At 43.3% G+C, this 15220-nt stretch overlaps 1 protein-coding gene across 4 annotated transcripts in view; it reads right to left on the bottom strand.

The window, feature by feature from the left end:
- The window catches only part of LOC100874836 (early estrogen-induced gene 1 protein), a 43675-nt gene that overhangs the window by 17370 nt on the left and 11085 nt on the right, over positions 1 to 15220 (bottom strand). For all 4 annotated transcript variants that reach the window (XM_076531119.1, XM_012291407.2, XM_012291389.2 and 1 more), the window contains one exon: positions 58 to 178. In XM_076531119.1, coding sequence (XP_076387234.1) covers positions 58 to 178 — 121 coding nt within the window. The remainder of the gene's footprint in view (positions 1 to 57; positions 179 to 15220) is intronic.

Genomic DNA, 15220 nt, shown 5'->3' with positions numbered 1-15220 from the left:
AATAATGACAGAGTCAAACGGGTCATAAAATAGAGATGAATTTTTCGATCGAATCACCTTTCTGACGGATATCCTCAAAATACAGGGTTCGAGAACACCAGTGGACGCGTTGGCACTCATTTTGCATAAAAACTCAAATTTGGCGTTCCACCTAACCGTGTGCTCCTGGACTTCCTCTCTGAAACCAAAATAAATAGTTGACATGAGAAGAATGATCGTAGAAAGACTGATTTTTGAATCGGTTCAAAACGAACGAGATAATGATTCATAAAAAGGCGTTAATCTCTTCAGGATCTACTATAGCTAAGGCATTACTCACCCCCGTATAATAAATCGGTGAAATTTTCGCGGTAACAAAAGAATCCGACCAAGTTCAGGGACAAACGAATGATTCAGCCCCGAAACGAAATTTATTAACTTTCACCGAGATACCGTAGCAACCAATCGAACCGGTCAAATGAATATTCAGAATACTCTGCTTCCGGTAAGGAAGCTTCCGCTGGCTGGGACACGCGTGCGTCACCGCTATGTATCCGAACGTATGAAAGGGTTGAATTACACGTTCTGTCATTGTTGGTATATCTACCATGCTGAATTACAGATGAGCTTTCGTGGTCGCATGTACATATTTGGTGAGCAACCTTTGATAAACGAGCAACTTCTTCGTGCCCTATTCTTATTTGACTGCACACAAGTTTCTTCTGGAAACTAAATTAACTCCATCTAGCCTTACAACGTGGAGCTAATGGGGCAACTTCGACTTAAATCCCGGGGAATTTGTCATTTCTGTCCTTTATATTCTTGGTAGTTTTATTTGTCAGAATGTTGAACGATGAGCGATTTTAAGAACGATAAGTATAGTAGACTTGTACCGCACAATATGCATTTAAAACGAACGTAAAAGTGTAAGTGTGGATACGAGTGTATGAAGTTCGAACAAGAGGTCGATTTCTGCCTTAATTGGTTGGCAGATGGCTGGCTTTGTCCGAAAGAAGAAAACGATAATTGTTTTTGCGAAACGGAACAAGTGAAAACGTTTATATATCGGACGATCAATCGCGGGAGAAACTAGGACAACAGGGGAGAGAAAAGTTTTTCGAAAGAAACGCGACTCGTGATTTTTCATCCGCGATACGGCTTTCTCTTTTTTTTTATCTGCTGCCATGATACTTTGATCTGTATTTCCGGTCGTTGAAGAACGATTCTTTGACGAGGGGCAGACGTGACGAGGCATCGAGTCGTTGAATTATCGAACGCGAAACGGAAGTACTCGCTAGACTCTGAATATCGATGTAACGAGAGCAATCTTCTCCTTCCTTCTTTACAAGAAGCTTTAAAACGTAATCCTAACCAACCACCTGGTGCCTGCAACTTCGGTTAACCTTGATTCGATCTTATTTTTCATTTGCCTGCTAACTCGTTGATCCCTTGATATTACCGGGATTACGTTAGCCGCCGTTCAAATTTCCCGCTTAATATAATATCTGGCGCAAAATTTCAAATCCATTACGAATCCATTTTACGCGAGTAAAACGTTCTCGACACTTTTCGCTTAAACACGAATATACTTTAATTATTCACTGTTAGGTAACGCTTTACGAGTGAAATATTACTCGTTAACAGGTTCAATCAATATGAATTTATTTAAGGAAGCGTTAATTAAAATCGAACGAGTTTAAAATTGACGTCGATCAGCAACGAATAGCAGCGTCAACGGCAGCGGATCCGTTCGATTTAGCATGAATCGTTTCTTTGTCGCGGATAACCGAATCTGGACGATAACGTTACCTCAGCACCCGACTATTATCAAGCCAACGAATTTGATTAGCCGAACGTAACACGAGGATACTGTGGTAGCTCGTCGCGAAAGCAGGGCGGAGGCGTTTAATGAAAACCACGGTCAACACTTTCTCCGCGAGATATGCGACCATCCAAAGGATTCCAGCGAATTTCGCGTCGCTATAAGGGCAAACTGTTGTCCGACCAACGGAACGAGCCAATTACTGTGGAAATCGGGCCAACCTATCATCCGACGTGTCCAAAAATTTCGATCTCCGTGAACGTGTGAACTGGCGAACATTATGACGCGTCGAGCAATCAACGCCTATGAACTTCGATTAACATTCGATCGGTCGTTGCTACCGTTACCTTCTCGAGGTTGCTGACTTTGAAACTCGAGAAACAGCGAATCCTCTGACAGAGAGTCTACCCGTTCTGACAAGACAACCCGCCCCAGTTATAAATACATGATCGAACATCGAAAGTTAAGGTTATTCAATTAAAGGGACTCGTCTCGTGGCAACCGTTTCACAACAGAAGACACGTGCCGCTAGAAAACTTATCGATTACTCGATAAAAGTAGATATACACATGTACCCAGGGAATTGAAACAACCCGGAAACATGATTAACATGTTTGCTCGCGTGCCAGACGATAGTCTGCAATCCACTATTCGTACGAATACCGCACGTGGTTCGCGAGACAAACTATTATTAAAAATTTCCAAGATCGGAAATTCTTTCATCCCCATCGTGTAATACAAACATATCTAATGCGACTGTTACAGTGCGCAATGTTTGCTATAAAGCAATACATCTTTCGAGCACACGATACAAGAATGTTTGCGCGATCCGGTACAGTTGATATCGTCAGATCGTTCGATCAAAGTAGACAAAAGTGCAATTTCCAACTGTGCGATCGGAAGTCGTTTTAACTTGATTGAAATTCTGTACACGGAGACCTCAGACGGACAATAAATTCTCGATACCTCTCGATATTTATCGATAACACTAAAATATTGACGATATTTTGTCGGCGATACGTATTGATCGTTTAGAGGTTCCTCAGTACAATAACGTTAAAGACCATGAAATATTATTGAAGGCTAGATACCGATGTATTGTCGGTATTAAAGCGACGAGGTAATCCGATGACCAAGACTCCGTTTACTCGAGGATTGGATATACTTTAAGACGCAACAAAGTTAATGAAAAAATAACTCGATCTTAGTATCTTAACACAGAACACAGCATGCAATACTACTCAACAGCGTACGAATCATGAATGAATAGCATTACATCGTTGTCACGTTTTATTGCCGTCAATGGGAAGTACTATCATTGATAACGATAAGTTATTTATACATATATTGTACGATAGTCGTAACTAAACCTTTTCGTTAGTATACTAGATGTACTAAGTCTGTTAAATAGACAAATAACGTGAACAGTTTAATTTCATATTTCGAAGCGAATTTCTAATCATCGATAGATTCATCGACATTCACGTCGCAAGAAACAGAGATGTTAACGAATTATAACTTCTCGATAGATTCGATTCTGAAACGAACGTAGTTTGTCGATAAATCATAAAGTTCGCTGTTACCGATTCGTAGGAGAAGAGAGGCGTCTATCGATAAAACTGAAAGTTGTTGGACACGGCTGACAAAGTCGAATGTCAGTTTAGATAGGAAAAGATCTCATCCCTTCGATTCGGTCGATTCCCGAGCAAAACGAAAGGAAAACTTTCCGGTGTCCGATCGTGTTTTTGTTCTAGTAGTGGGATCTCGTTGCTTGAACGTGCAACGTCGCTTCTCTTTTTACTTATTTCTTTTTTCAACGTCGCCACACTGGTCGACCATCGACGTATTTGGAGCAACGCGACTGGGTCGAATTGTCCGTGGAGCCAGCATTGCAGTGGCTATCTTTCACTGGTGATACCATTTCGTCCCCGTCCAGGTTCGTTTCCTTCTTTTCACCGACACGTTTTGCTCCCGTTATCGATCCTATGTTCTGGGACGACAGTCGAATAAAATTATTCGGAAGATGAAATTTTCTCCGGCGCACAGAAAGGTGCGGGAAAAATCGACGTCCTATCGCGGTTACTGGAAATCGAACATCAAGATAGACCGGCACCGATTTCTTTTACCAGATAAAGCACGCTTCTGGGTCGCACCGGATAACAGGTGTCGTTTTTATTACCGATATTTATTATACGAAGAAGGCAGCATAAATCAGTTGTCACCGTGTGATAACTGCTATACACAGACTTCTGTTTATGTATTTGACAAATACATAAAGCACCGCCACGTTTATCAAGAATTTTATCAGAAAGAAATTAATTAACAGGTGTCGCAAACAGGACACAGATGTTATATATTATATATTGATCTAAAAAACCAATTAATTAACATATCTTCGTTGATGCTACAATAAGAACATGTCTACAGAAGTTTCTTCTATGCCTTAAAAAGTCAATGTCTTCAGATTCCGGCTACAATAGTCTCCAGAAATATATTACAGTTGTAAACCTCGTCTAGTTCCGTCGGTCGTAAAGACTGCACTCAACGAACGAGCGCTGTCGACGAACTCAACCGATGTCCAATGTGTACGATATCGATGATCGCGTTAATTCATCGAAGTCTACGAAACATGTATTTTAATTCCTCCCGTGTTGAATCGAGAGTTACCTTGGTACCGAATAAGCTGGAGGTAGTACTCTACAGCCTTGTAGCTACCGATAGAACGAATCGCGTATCAGTTTATGGATTTAGCCGATAATTACAGGTACACCGTGTACTTGTACGACTGCGGTAGCGTAAGACAACGGGGACTTTCACCTGTATCACCCTGTATAATTCAGGGATCCACGAACGATCGCGAGAGTTGCATTAGCCGTGGGCAAGGCTGCTCCAAGGCTGTCCGGATTGTGTGTCATTCGCAGTTTCGCAATTGAGCTCGGATGAAAACGCACGCTTAGTCTCGTGCACCTTGCTTTTCGTAATCGAATCAGCGCACGTTTCTCGGCGTACTTTCACGCTCAGCTTGGCTGGTTCGCTACTGAATTAACGATAATGAGACAGGTCACTCGTAACCGTTCGAATTCGGTCATTAAACAAGCTGAATACATGGCTCGCGGTACGAGCTCGACGATGTGCCTTGTTTTCGTTGGAAAATCCACGCTATCCGATCGAATAAGTGAAATTCGAACGACTATTTCTGATTCACCTTGCAAGCGAACTTCGCCGTGACGCACGCTACAATCGCGCAATATTTCACCCGGTCGACTTAATTCTCGCCTTCGATCGTTCCCGTAAAACGTACAGCATTATCTCGTCCCTAATCTGCCCTAATAAATTAACCCACCGTCGAACTACCGCCTTATCGAACGATAAATCTAATTCCGGTTTAACGACCATATTCGAGCACCGTGGAAATTAAAAATCATTTTTCGATGTCGGACCGATCGATTTACGATTACTGCGTTTATCGATTTTCGTTAAGAGATTGCTTTGTACGTTCTCGACGAAAGTTCCGACGGCACCATCCATTACATCGTAACACAGAGATCTAATCTTTCGACTAATCGTAGTCGAAACTGCACAAGGTAATTTCGAAGCTACGACGAACGTCGACCGTGACCATGACACCGAAAAACGATAAAAGTGCGTATGCAACCAAGAGATCTTTTCCGATGGATCGAGGGGTGAACGAACGTGTCGGTGAATCGAATAATTCAATTAACGGGTCATTGGTACGACGAAGCAGGCATTTTACGTCGGAAAAAGCGAGACGCATTGAACTTCGAATTTCGTGGGCGTCCATTACGTCGGACGAGCCGTAGGCGGAGGTTATTTCCGAATCTTGATAGCCGTTTCCTTGGAAAGCAGAATCAAGTTCGTTCCACGAAAAGAGAGGGAGATCCGGCTTCGAATCTCGATCTCGATGTTTCGATCGGTAGATTATCTTTCCCCGCGTACGCGTCTCCGAGTACACTCCAGTTATTTCCTTGGCGTTCCTCGTTCTCCCTCGTTTTCCGAACTTGGTAACTGCCAATAAAACCAACAAACCTGGATCGTCTGCGCAAACAGTCTGGTTCGCGAGGCGGTGTTTTTTCGAGGAACACACTTTTCGAGGATACTCGACGCAACACGAGTTTGCACCGCGACCGAGATTAGTCGAATCTACTTAGCCTGGAAGTAACTTTAACCCGACGGTGTCGATCGCGTGGACGAAGAGAAACAGCGAACTTTTTCCGCGTTTCGTTGCGTTCAATATTGGTCGATGAAACCGCGTCGGCGACTGCTCACAGGTCACGTCGCATGGCGATCTAACGCGCAGAGCCGGGATAATTAATTGACGTAATTTCGTGTTTAAGTAGATGCCCTGAAGCCGAGAAAGCAACGTGCTCGAATCGCTAGCAGAAACGTTTGCGAGGCGAAAAATCGACGTACGAAACCGCGGTGTCGAGTGTCGTAAGCCTAGAGGAATTCGAAATCGAACGACTAAAAAGGCTAAATATCGACGACGAAGGGTAAGTGGTGCACGATTCCGGGTCGACCAGTTTCAACGAGCGGACTCGATCTTGCACGGCATCTTACGACAGCTTTAAGCTGTTCCATAATGAGACCGCGGTTCGTGGCGCTCTTCAGAATCAATTTTACGCGGATCGAGCTCGATTCGGCAGAAAAAGGACCACGGCTTTACGCCGATGAACAGAGAAATTCACTTTGCGATTTTTCACGAGCCACGAAATCGCTGCTCAACCATTTCATTCGACCAATTTTCTCTTTGGATACGTTGCATTCGTATGTCGTTGTCGTATCGCGTAATCTGTGGTGACTGGATTTACTCAGTGAAATTGGAGTTTTGCAAAGAAAACACTTAAAGTATTTAATCCCCTGTCCTGTGATTTGTCAGGTGTTAGAACTAATCACAGCTACGATATAAAAACAAAGAAAGTTGAAATGTTATGTCAATTTATTATGCAATAAGAGTTGAAACACGAGTCATGTATCAGACTGGTTAAAGTATGGCAAGGGGTTACAGATAAGCATATAAAATAATGGAAAGAGAATCCAAAAAGGATATCGAGTTAAAAAAGTACCGTTAAAAATAGAAAACGATCAGCTCGTGCAACAGAAATAAAAGTTTTTCCACTTCGAATTAAAGGTATTTACATCGACATTTAGCCACATGACTTCCTCGAATATGTAACAAGAGCTAATAACTGTTTCAAATATTTAAACTCCTGCTTTTTATCGCTCACGCGCGGAGCTTGCACATGCCTTAAAATTAAATTATTAACGCCGTTAAAACGTTATAGTTTAGTGTCGCGCTAATGTGGCTGTCATCGCTCGTTTTAGCGCGATCAACGAAATCGAAAGCAGATGGAAAATCTTGGGTCGCTTTCTCGTGGCAGATACGCGATCGACGGGGATCAAGAATCGCGATTAAGATCGACACGAGCCGGAAGAATTCGAGTCGGCTCGTCAAGAAGAACGATTATCGAATTGACTTCAATCGAAATGCACGCGTCTGAATTGTCGAAGGGAAATGGATAGTGGAAGAGCCGTTACGTGGGTTAGAAACGGGACAAGCCAGGAAAAGAGACACGGGTTTGGAGTTCGCTTCCGGCGCGGAGAACACGTGTACGAACTAATAATAAGAACTACGCTAATTATAAGTCGGCAATTAACCGAGACCTTCCGTTCGAGAGACCAACATCTCGAAGGCGGCTTCACCGTCGCTAGGCACACGTGAAAATTCGCTCGCGTAAGCTATACCTCGAACGATACAAATTTCGGAGTTGTAGCAAATTGGTGAAATTTTGGAAATCGCGCGATTTCGAGCAGATTAACCCTTTAGTGCATAGGTAACAAAAAATTCCGTAAATGCATAAGTGGGGTTCCTAATGGATTAAAATGTACTTAATTGAGAAAACAGAGGAATGACATCTAAGGATCTTTATTGTAGAAGCAAAAACAAGTATTTTAATCCAAACATATAATCGGAAAGTCATGAAAGAAAACAAAATTTCCAACCTTTCGCTTAGAGCTCACGCAGTCTATCCCTATCATAAATCGTTCAGAGGCAAAATAGCACAGGCTAATTACCCCCGACGACCCTCCAAAGTACGCTAACATATGTGTACAATGAGATACTAAATAATTAGGAACATGAATGCATACATGAGGTCCATTGAGGACCCCACTTACCTAATTCCGTGCTAACTTTGATTACAGCAACAATTTATATCTGTAAACACATTGAACATAACATAAATATGGACAGAAGCAAATAGCTGAACTTTCATTTCACAAATGGCGCGGCTAAAAATGTTTACATAAAAAATGCAACAATGGGACCCCACTCATGCATTTAAGGGTTAAATATAAATGTACCGTTTGATACGTCGAACCCGTACAAAATCGTGCGTTTAGCGCACAGAAACCTAACAACTACGTTCGAAATTATTGAAACAGCCGTAAAAGCGATTGTTCTCGCTAGTTTCGAATATTAGATTTAATTGGATGATAATTTACGGCTTTTCGAGCGGTAGCCGATAAGCGACTACCGGTAACACGGTGTTTTCTCGACGCATTATCAGGCGTTATCACGAGTAACCACGAGCCGTGCTAATTATCGGTAACGACGATGTCACGTGCCGTATTGTCCGGCCAGCGGCATTAACTAACGAGTAACCGATGGCGGACGGACAATAAATACCATCATCGTTTAAGGTGTACAACACGGTTGCCAGGCCACGCGTCTATGCGTTATTAACGCAACAATTGATCGTGTGAGATATCGTTGTTCCTCAGGTTCGCACGATCGATACGATTCCGACGCTCTTTCTCACGACACTTACACGCTTTGCGACAACTCGACTAATCTTTACTCTCGTTACTCTGTCTCTTATTTATTTGGCTGGACGCGTAGTTCGCGGTTCTTCTTCGAACGCGTCACGCTCATAATTGCGCTCGTTGGAGTCGAGCAAAAGCACCTCGCACTGTTGGCTAGTTTTCTGATTTCTAAATTTTTCCGCGGCGTCGAGGAACCTGTTGACCCCTCGTTAAGTATTCGGTTTTAATTTGCACATCGATTAACGTTAGAAAGCAAAAGTAAAACAGCGGTGTTTTTCTATGACTAAGATCGATATGGTAATTAACTCGGTGGATTAACATCGGTCGAGGAACTCGCACGTGTATCTCTTTCTGTTTCGACGCTCTTCCTGACCACCTTCACTTCGCATTGTTACGTATTCATAATCGAGATTATGTAAGCGACAGAATTTCGCCCGGAAGCATCGGCCGTGTCGAAACGAGCCACATAGAATCGTGCATGCGTTGCAACTGCATTAAAGCGGAAGAGAACTGTTCGACTTTCTGATCCAGAGATGGTCAAACGCGTTAACGCGGAATGCTCGACAAAAATCTACGAATAAGCCTCTCGATAAAAAGGCGTATTATATAAGAGCCGATTAATTTGTTTCCGTTCTTAATGATTCATCGTGTCAATCGAAGGTAATATATCATATAAAACCGGTCGCGATAACTTCCTTGTTACTCCACGATAGCAGAAATTCGTAAAGAGCGTTCGGTTCAATTCTGAAAAAGTTATTCCACGTTAGAAGGTAGCTTACGGTACTGTATTCACGAATATCGATTCGCACGATAGGAATCGTTGCGTGACAAAACTTCTCGGAAGAATTATTTTGCAAGAGGAGTAGAACGAGAGAGGAACGTTTGGCAGCCAGCGACACGAAAATCGACGAGGAGCGTATAAATTAACGGGGGAAACGGCTCGCGAGGCTTCCAATGTGAAAGCAATACAAATCAGAGTCTGACTTTGGGACCAATGCCAAAGCGCCTCCCAACATTCTAATCAAGGCTAAAAAAGAGCGGTTCACGCGCGATCGTTTCGCATCTGCGACCCGATTTCGTCCACCGATCGACAATTGCTTTATCCGCTTTAAATTCGACGCGAGTATTTTTTCACGCTTACCACTGTTTTCTTTCCATCTTTCGGACGATCGGTACATTTCGTCGGTATTTCGAACGTGGGAATTTGCCGTTAACATCCTTCGACGATGTCGAAATATCAAAGATATCGTCCGACCTTTTCGTTTCTTCTTCGCTTTCGTTTTCCACGAAGATCTATTTTTCCGTTTGCTCGTAAAAGACAATATTTTACCTTAAGCGACAACAGCAGCCAGCAATAACAATGACAGGAACGTTCTGCGGAACCACGGAACGTTGAATTATTATCGGTGGTCTCTGGAATGCGATATTGGAGACCGTGTCTGCGGAAAGGTTGCCACGCGAGTTCATTTACGATAACGTTCGCCCACGTGACCATGGCATGAACATAAACCCGAATCGATAACTTTCTCTTAATGGTTCCCTGTCGAAATTGCATGTCTCCTTTGTGCATCGCGATATCATTGTCCTAACTGATGCGATTCGCCTGGAAAACGTTTCGTACCGTCACTGTATCGAAACAGCGATTAAAAGCCGAAATACCGAGGGTATGCAACATTCGTTTTTAAAAGAAAAAGAACGATTACACAGTAATGTCGTACGTCGTCGAACATCCGGACCGATCTTTGGTATTTATTGTGTGAATATTCTACGCAAGAAAGTGTTAAGGCACGATACAATAGAAGTTCTACAATTTCTTTGCCCTCGTTCCATCGAGTTCTTTGCACGAACTGCATTAATTCAGTTTCATTAAGAAAAACGCTAACCTTGTATAGCTGAATTAATCCTCGGATTCTACATAGCTGTAAGTTAAAAATAAAAAGATCAGATACATATCGAACAAAAATAGAACCAGGAAAGTAATTTGGACAGAAACGCGAATGCTTCGTTGTTATCAAAGATATCGATCTAACCAGTAACCATCTAAAATATATTGATGATAGTCGTAGGAGGTAATTGTTTCGCTATCGATCGAGAGATTTCAACATGTAAGGTCACGAAATAACCCCGGTCTCGTTCCAAAGCCATAGAAACAGTTGGTTTCGCCAACGAAACGAGAGAATTCGATGATGACTCAATCAACGGCCAACGCGTTCGTCGGAGAATAATGCGGCAATCGTCGCGCGACAGAATTGAAATTATTCATCGGCTTTGCAACCTTGCGAAGGTGAAGATTATTAGCGATCGAGAGAGAGAAATAGGTCTGGGAATTCAATGGCAATTGTCGCACGAAAAATAGAATCTTTTAGTCAGCCATGATTTAATCGTTATGTAATGCGCCGTCTGTCTTGTTCACCTAGCAACTGGATTTGTTGCTGCAATCGGTATAAAAACGTCGTTAAAATTAAGCAATCGAATCGGCGCGGAGAAATTTCTTCTTGAATCATCCTCGTTTACCTCCGACATTTTTCAATCGAATTAATTAACTTGGTAGCGGCGTCCTGCCATTTCGCCACGTTAACGATGTGACTAATTTTCTCACGAATTATTGATTTTTAATTCCACGCATACAATTCTCTAAATGGAACTATTGCGCAAGTACAATGTACAAAAATAAATAATTTATACAGCGATTTTACTCGATGAACAAACGACGACATCCGCAGAATGTATTGATGCAGCGAAAGGGTTAAAATCGAACGTATACCTGCTCTCTGGCAACTAGAACATGACATTGACCTTAAGAACCCGAAGAGGATGCATGCGCAGCACTTGCTGCACGCTACGCATGAAATTACACGTGTCGTAGCATTTATCAGGCCAGTCATTAGGTGAAGTTGCAGAACGATCGAAAGACACGATATCGCAACCGAACGTTACGAAACGAGCGTGTCTCGAAATTTCGTTTATAAACTTCCTTCGATGAACAGGAGTCGCTTCGATTCTTTGAGAAACCCTGTAGAATATTGCCTCGAGTGTTTTCGAGCGGTGGTAAAACGAACGGTGTAACGTTCGAGCGAGAACCCCGTGGCGAACCGACGTACATTGGCCCAATTTAACCGACGTTGGCCACGATACGCATAATTAATGAACCGGGTTGAGCAAAGCAATCGACCGAAACTCGTTCGTTCGAGTAAAATGTCCCATAATGATCGAGGTTTGATTATATTGTTATACAGCGGCGAAAGAGAGCTTTCGTTCCGTTCATTCGCATCGAATTACCGCTGTTTCGTCGGGAACAGAATGGTTAAACCAGCCGTGATGATCACCAACGTTTAACCGACCTACTTTCTATTTACTAACTCTTTAAACTTTGAAATATTACCGAAAAAGTTGAACTCGAGACTCTCGCCGTTTGGACATAATCCTTCGCTACTTTGTTACATATAGATAGCATATGTTTCTTCGTTGGTTTCGAACGAACAAGATCAATTTGGTCAATTTTTGCGTCACCAAATGATCACGTGTCGCGTCTAAGAGCTTTTGCGTCGCGAACGAACACTTGTTCACAGAAAATTCCAGCACGATTGTGTCAAGTCCGCAAACAAAGCGTGCATCAGGCGGACACTAGGAGAGACCAACCCACACGTAAGGTCCGTCGATGTCGGTGCCTATTAAACGATGCTCGTCATCTTGTTCGCGAACCAACCGCGACACGTGCAAATGGAACCTCCTTAAACGCGATTCAGAGCCAATTGACAGCGTAGAAAATATTTTGCTGCGAGATTCCTTAATGCTACGTTCCTCGTTTCATCTACGGATAATACTGCATTTAATCTGGTCTAACGCGTGGCGGAATTCCGCGTAAGGTTGGCAACGCGACAGGTATCCACCGTGGTAGTAATTACTTCGATACACCTTTTCGCGGTGGTATTTATCGCGTTAAAACGATTTGTAATGCCTAGAGAGGTTCAGTCGCACCGTAAGAATATCTGCTTTAAAAGCTTGAAGCCCAAGCAGTTCATTCTAAGCCCGGGTTCTTTCATCCGCGTCTTGGAAGGAATCGATTCATCCTTCCTCGTTTATCGATTAATAAAAAGGATTGAAATACCCCATGAAGCGAGAAAAGATCATAAAACGTTCCAGTTTCGTTTGCGGAGTCACCGAAACGAATGGCCCGATAACTTCCGACCGCGGATCGATATTGGCAACTTTTTTCCGTGGAAGGAAACTCGTTATCCAGCAGTTTGGAAGAGTCGACGAAACGAAAGAACAGGGACGATGCGCGTAGGACCAAGTTAAACGGAAGCAAAGGGTGTATACGCGTGGGGCGACGCTTCAAAATCCTTGTTCAACGCGAATATTCAAGGGTGTCGAGTGCGTATGCGTGTGCGTTCGACTAATCAATAAGTTTCTCGACTGTCGGCTAAACAATGTCTGGCACGTGGCTTACCGTGCCCCTCGAACAGATTTTCGAGACGAGACACGGCTGTTCGTCGTTGTTCTCTATTTATCGATCGACTCGAAATATCGATAACAGAGGAAAACGGAAAATACACAAACCGTACGACTGGGAAAATTGTATCAGAAGTCGATATTCCTGCAATGGTTGGGAAATTGAAACTGATATCTGGTTGAGGCGCATCGATCAAAAGTAGACAAGTGATCGACAGCCCTGAATGGAAATTTCGCTGTATAGATGTATTCGCGGAATATCGGATACCTGGAAACGCGTTTCGCGCCTCGGGATTCGACAAAGTTTCGATTCTCGATTAGCGATATCTAATATCGAGTCCGATTTGATCTACTTCGAGAGAAAAGACTCGTACCGAGGAATACAAAGCGAACGAACTACCGTTCGACCTTTCTGCCAGGACGCTTTTTATCCCGTCTGTAAACGAGATTCACGGATTCGTATCGTTGCGAATGTCGAAGGTCGAGCGTGAACGCGAGTGTTGGTCAAGGTTAAGCAATCGATGTTGGAGATACACGGGCGATCCAAAGCGTGGCTTGGCATTGGGCCCTGGATTCTACCTACGCTCCTGCGAGGGACATCGAAGAAACAATAACCTTAGAACACTGTCGGCCGGTTTATCGCGAAAAGTAACCTAACGCGAATCGATTGAAATTCGCTCGGTTGAAAAGAAGTGTCACGGTTCCGTAACTTTGTTACTCGAACGCGTCGTCCTTCTTCCAGGAACAAACTACCTAGAGCCTGGCAGCGAATACGCGACAAGGTGGTGCAAAGGGAGGGAATTAATTTCCATGGAAATTTCAGTCTGTCAAGGACGAAGTGCGCCTCGTGGACGGGACGGGGGAGCTCGCGAATATCCGGGAACAGAGGCAAAACGTAGCGTCGGCCAAGGTCGCCGGATCGACACTGAAAATCCCTCTGACCCTGCAATTATTTGGCAATGCACTTTGGCCAGCTACGCCCGCGACTAACGATGGTGTTCAACCGTGTTCCAACTAAATTCCAACCGGACAGTTCCGTACCTTTCGCTAGTACATTATCGAATTAGATCAGCTTAGATCACGAAATATTTAACAAAGGCAGTCTCGCGTACGAATAATACGCGAGAACTGTTCTTTTCGATTTGTTCTTCCAAGTATAATGGCATAAGTTGGGCGAACGTGAAACGAGAGAAAAGTAAATTGCCGCAGAATTAAAGGAGTCTGGTCGACTTTCGTATTGCGAGCACGCCTTTGAAAGACAAAGGCGACCGTTTCCCGGGCTCGCAATGACAAGTCCTAAGAATTAGGAGCAACGAACAGTGGACTTCCTCCTGGCGGCGACGAATTTGCAAGCGGCGAGCCCGCGGAGTATCGCGAGGAAAAGCCAAGGGAAGAAAAGACACGGCAAAAGAGAATTCGAAGAGGAAAAAGCGAAGCAAAACGAGTTCCCCTAGTTGGTAGCTCTCTTCGGGCTCGAGTATTTACGCCGCTACGAGCGAAACAGGAATCGTGACTGCAGACAAGAAGACAAAAGGGAAGGAAGAAACGAAAAAAAGGTGTCGCAACCTACGTTAATTGTAGTTCTTCTCTAGTCCCGTTACACGAACGAAAGGTACGAGTTTCGCCGTTCTAGACCCACTTTGGGAAAACGATTACGATTTCATTGACGATAACACACCGCACGTTTCTCGCGATAAACGTATCGCAAAATAACACTTATGGTACATTAATTTCAAGGCTAAAGTTTGGCTAAGTCGTTACACGAGCGTTAGATACTCTCAAATAGATGATTCTTCGTTGGAACGAACAGTGCATCGATTACTTTACAATTTATCGTCAGTGACGATTATCCGATACTTCGCACATGAATCAGCCATTTTCTAGTAATAATATCGATGAAACGTTTACGCAGTCATTTTTATTAAACCTGAAACTGATTCGCGATACACGTTTGCGACTCTATTATCTTTTTACGGACACTCTTGTCTCTAGACTGTTGCTTTTATTGTCTGTTATCTATAATTCGTTTTTATTTCAACCTCTACGTATTCCATATCGAGGAGATATTTTACTTGAACAAGCGATCGATAAATAGCATCGATATCGTGGTAGCGTCCATCCAGG

Source organism: Megachile rotundata, chromosome 4, assembly GCF_050947335.1.
Source record: "Megachile rotundata isolate GNS110a chromosome 4, iyMegRotu1, whole genome shotgun sequence".
Taxonomy (NCBI): domain Eukaryota; kingdom Metazoa; phylum Arthropoda; class Insecta; order Hymenoptera; family Megachilidae; genus Megachile; species Megachile rotundata.
Note: the sequence above shows the minus strand (reverse complement) of the source record. Positions and strands in the feature narration are given on the sequence as shown.